This window comes from Myotis davidii, unplaced genomic scaffold (genome assembly GCF_000327345.1).
Source record: "Myotis davidii unplaced genomic scaffold, ASM32734v1 scaffold174, whole genome shotgun sequence".
Lineage (NCBI taxonomy): Eukaryota > Metazoa > Chordata > Mammalia > Chiroptera > Vespertilionidae > Myotis > Myotis davidii.
Genome location: NW_006289087.1, coordinates 768,955 through 773,898, shown reverse-complemented (window position 1 = coordinate 773,898; position 4,944 = coordinate 768,955). Strand labels below are relative to the sequence as shown.

The 4,944-nt window shown below is 42.4% G+C and overlaps 1 protein-coding gene across 1 annotated transcript in view; it reads left to right on the top strand.

Moving 5' to 3' along the window:
* The window catches only part of HEATR1 (HEAT repeat containing 1), a 51,838-nt gene that overhangs the window by 9,077 nt on the left and 37,817 nt on the right, over positions 1 to 4,944 (top strand). The window contains 6 exon segments of the mRNA XM_006761308.2: positions 9 to 97; positions 716 to 927; positions 1,245 to 1,366; positions 1,976 to 2,167; positions 3,953 to 4,136; positions 4,277 to 4,413. Coding sequence (XP_006761371.1) covers positions 9 to 97; positions 716 to 927; positions 1,245 to 1,366; positions 1,976 to 2,167; positions 3,953 to 4,136; positions 4,277 to 4,413 — 936 coding nt within the window.

The following is a 4,944-nucleotide window of genomic DNA, read 5'->3' as shown; positions in this document are numbered from 1 at the left end:
TTCCCTAGATTTTCAAGAGCCACTTTAGTCCAGAAGTGACTGTTTCAAATCTTCTGAATCTCTTTCAAAGAGCAGAACTTTCAAAAAATAGAGCATGGTATGTATTTCTTTCTCCTCATACACTTTTGAGTTGGTGAAATTCTTTTTTAAATATATTTTTATTGATTTCAGAGAGGAAGGGACAGGGAAGGAGAGATAGAAACATCAGTGATGAGAGAGAATCATTGGCTGCCTCCTGCATGCCCCCTACTAGTGATTGAGCCCACAACCCGGGCATGTGCCCTGACTGGGAATGGAACTGTGACCTCTGGTTCATGCTTTGATGCTCAACCACTAAGCTCCTTAGAGAAAGAGAACGTATTTGCAGGGTATTGTATTTAATTCTTAGCACGTAGTATGTGTTCAGAGAATTTTTGAACTCATGAATGAATTTCTGATTTCTAGTGGAGATAAGATATATATATTGTGATAAGTTTTATCTATATTAACCTAATGTGATTTCTCAAAAAAAAAAAAAGGCTTGACAGTTAGTTTAAAATTACTGTCCCAAATAATTCCTTTATTAGCCTGGATTTTAAGTGCTCATCCTGGTGTTCCTGAATAACGTATTTAATGCGGAGACGAGGATGTCACTGGAGCTGGAACAATGTAATGATTTTTTGCTGAATTGAAGTCTCTGAGGTGTGTCTGAGCCAAACGTGCTTTTATGTTTTAGGTATGAGGTCCTTGAGGCGGCAGCCGACATACTGATTAAAGAAGAGATGCTGAGTGGAAACGATGAGTTGGCAAACCAGGTGGTGGTGCATCTGCTTCCATTCATGGTCATAGACAGTGATGACCTGGAGTCGGCCGAGACGAAACTCGCTATTTATTTATCCAAGTCAGGAATTTGCTCTCTGCACCCTGTGCTAAGAGGCTGGAAAGCAGGTGAGAAATTCAGTCGCTTTTTAGAAAAAATGAACAGATAACACTTTAAAAAGAAGATAAGTACACTTAAAAATTGGCTATACTTGTTATTTGAAATCATGTTTATTGTATGCCAGCAAGATTAAAATTTTTTTGCTAAGATAAAATATATAAAATGAGAAAGAAACTGACTCACAAGTTCAGAATTGTGTAAAAGGAAAAATAAAAAGCAAACCTTTTATAGGAAAATTGTAAAATTTTTCCTTAGGTTCCTTAACTCTACATGATTCTTTAGGTGGCATAAGAGCCCTGTGTTTAAATTTTTTTTTTTTTTACAGCTCTTGAAAATGTGATTAAAAGCACAAAATCCGGCAAACTAATTGGTATAGCAAATCAGAAGATGATTGAGTTGTTGGCTGACAATATAAATTCAGAGGATCCTTCTTCAGTGTTAAAGCTGGTATGTCTGCTGCTGAAGTTCATCGCCCAGATTTCATTCTTGTAATCTTACTTGATTTTTCGTATTTGCTTTACTGGATTCTTCTTTTTTAAATTTATTTTATTAATATAACTTTTGCATTCTTGAGTAATTTGTTTTGCTCTAGGCATATATAGTGTTGTATCGTATATTCTGCAGATTTTAAAAATCCTTAACATTTTATTAATTTATTTCATTGTGATTCCATATTGGGCCAGAAAGAATAATATATACTTTTTCACTTCCTTCCCCCCCCCTCATTTAAAATATTAAAGTTATATTTTTGTTAAAATAGCAAAATATCTAAAGGAGGAGAAAATTTCTTTTGATGTAGAAAATATACCCTTTTAAAGGTATTTGGGTTTGTGATTTAAAAACATTTATCCAATTGGCAAGTACAGTTATGTTCATTATAATTTCTGAAATTTATTATTTTTGTAATTACTTAGAAATTAGTACTTACTACTATTTTCATGTTTTATGTTTGTCATCTGACTTGACATGCAAAACACAATACCTAGGTAGGCCTTAGGGAGAGCAAATTGGCGCAAACCAAGAGCGACCAGTCATGGACCCTGTCTGTTTTCGAAGGTGGAGGATTTAATCAGCGTTGCGGAAAAGGAGTGCTTTAGCCTGAAGCAGAAAGTGACTTTTCACGTGGTCACGGGCGTGCTCGTCTCTTGCTGTTCATCTTCAAAAGGAACTCACTTTCCATTTGCGATAAGAGCCTTCAGTTTGCTGCAGAAAAAAGTAAAGAAGCTGGAAAGTGCCATGACTGCAGTGGTAAGGAGGCGCCGTGCTGGGAAGCTGCGTGATGAGTGGAGCGGCCAGTGGCCTGGCCGTCGGGAGGCCCAGGTGCTGGCTGCTCGGGGCTGGAGAGAATGTGGAGCAGCCTTGGCAGCCGTAGAGAGTGGATCCGGTGCTTTCTTCCTTTTGCAGAAAATTCTAGATTTCAAGGTCACAGTGTTGTGTCTGTCATCTTTACTGGGTAGTTAGTTAAGCTGCACCTGACTGCCTTTAGTGGTGGAGAATTCACTGGATGTGTCCGTGCTTGAACAAAAGACTCCTGGTGCTCCGTTTACTGGAAATAGACCTTCTGTGTTATGTTAGACTTGGCTCTCACAGGCCTACTGCTGTCTCTGAGTGTTCCTAAGTTACTAGTTTATATCTTTACTTAATACCACATCTTGAGGTGATAGATTGTTTCTTTTGCTATCTGCCCTAGGCTGCAAGCCTCCAGCGTGCTTGGGTCTGGGGTGACCCTGTGCATTCCTACAGTGCTTGCTAGAACATTTTGGAACGGTTTGAGGCCTTGCCCTGCTGCATCCGGAGCAAGGTTATAGAAATTTCAGACAGTCGCCAAAAAAAAAGCAAATAAAAACAAAGCACAAAACAACAACAACAAAAAATAATACCTTCCCTATATAATAGTATTTTGTTAATTGTCCTCCAAACGAATTACATCTTTTTCACATTGACAGGTACCCTTAGGATTTTGTAAGTTCTGGTTATGGCCACAGATAGCTAAAGTTATGTAAACTGTAAAGGAATAAATCTTTACTTTTTAAAGAGTTAGCCCAGGTAGGCCCTTTTTAACTTCTTCGTTATCTTTTGTAAAAGTGCTGTGGCCTGGACTGTATTTGTTCTCAGTGCAAAAGGGTGGGCAAGTTGAGTGTTTTCGATATATGTAGGGACGGTGATTCTCTATTACATATTTAATCCCCTTCCTACGAGTCATGAGCACCTTCTGGCCGTGGCAGCCCATTGAGCCAAGAATTCACTGACGACTGTACCATGTGAGTCTGGCTTCGGACTGTTCTTGTCCAAGTTACTACTCTGCACGCGCCTGTGTGCAGCGTCTTATCATTTTCCTGCACCTTTTTTCCTGCCTCCTCTTGGCATGTACAGTATAATTCCTAAAGACTGTGGCAGTTTGGTACTTGTTTAGTATCACCTGCAGGGGTGGAGATATTACCAAGTATCGTCTTCAGGTTGGCAGTAAAACTGAGAAAGGAGAACAGTCCATTTACGGATCTCCTGGGAATGCAACTCCTCTTTCTGTTTAGAGAGGTGCCGTTTCATAAACACAATTTATATAGACCACGTTTGTTTTTAGAGCTGGCACTTTAAGAAAACCTAGGTAGCCCTGGCCGGTTTGGCTCAGTGGATAGAGTGTCGGCCTGCGGACTGAAGGGTCCCAGGTTCGATTCCGGTCAAGGGCATGTACCTTGGTTGCCGACACATCCCCAGTAGGGGGTGTGCAGGAGGCAGCTGAATCGATGTTTCTCTCTCATCGATGTTTCTAACTCTATCCTTCTCCCTTCCTCTCTGTAAAAAAATCAATAAAATATATTAAAAAAAAAAAAAAGAAAACGTAGGTAAAGTGAGGCCATGGTTAAAGCATTTCTGTCTTGTGAACATGTAGACCTCTTTAAAAACCTGATTCAAGTTATCCTCACCTAAATTCAGATACAGACCGAAGTTCCCATATTATTCAGCCGCATACATCATTGCAGTCCACCTGTGGGCCGCTTTAAATCTGCTGTCTTTGCTTCCTTGCCATTTCAGGAAGTGCCCCCGGAATGGCATGCTGAGCTGGTGCTGGACAGAGGGATGCCAGTGCAGCTGTGGGCACATTACATCCAGCAGGTCCGCACTGCCCAGAGGATTGCCGTGGAGGACTCGGTGTTACTCCTGTTCTCGCTGAAAAACTTTATTCATGCACTGAAGGCGCCTAAATCCTTTCCTAAAGGTAGGACAAGGTGGGAATCTTTTGAATGTGATACCCCGGGGAACGGAATTCTTGGATCCAAGACTGGGCTTGTGCTGAGTGAAAAGGCCCAGCAGCGTTCACATCAGTCACGCACAGTCTTTTTCGTCACATACATGTAGGTGGCGTGTGGTGGAACCCTGACCACCTGGAGGAAGACGGCAGAGACTACCTGCGCTTGCTCATCGGGCTCTTCGAGATCATACTCAGTGGTGCCGACAGCACGCACTTCCGGGTGCTGATGAAGGTGTTCATGAAGGTGCGAGCCTCCTCTCAGGCGTGCTCTTCCCTTTCGAGTAACGCAGATGTTCTAGCTATGACCGTTTGGAGTGAAAGTGGAAGTAGACTTTTAAACAGCAAAGAGCATTTGATGGTAAACACTGGCCTTGCCAAGCAGCGCTGTGATCAGGGCCCCAGTCAGGAGGTTTGACCGAGACTGACATTGCCGCCTGCCTCCCGGTGGGCTAGGCCTGTCACTTGTGTAGTCAGTCTGCTTGGTGGGTTCATGCCATTGCCCACGAGGAATTGATGTTCAGAGAGGTGATTGAGTATATTCAGAGTCACTCGGGGAAGAAACGTTTTCACAGCGCCGGTGACCTCCGTGCTGCCTGGGCCAGAGGTCAGTGCTTTGTTCTTGTCTGCCTGCCTTCTGAGCAGCGTTTGACACAGTGGACAGTGTTCGCTCCGTCTTCACAGGACTTCCTGTGTGAGGCTTCCTGACACCACTCTTCTCGCTGTTCTGCTTAGAGTACTCGATCGGTTTTTTGTTTGTTAAATGTGCAAGTGCAAG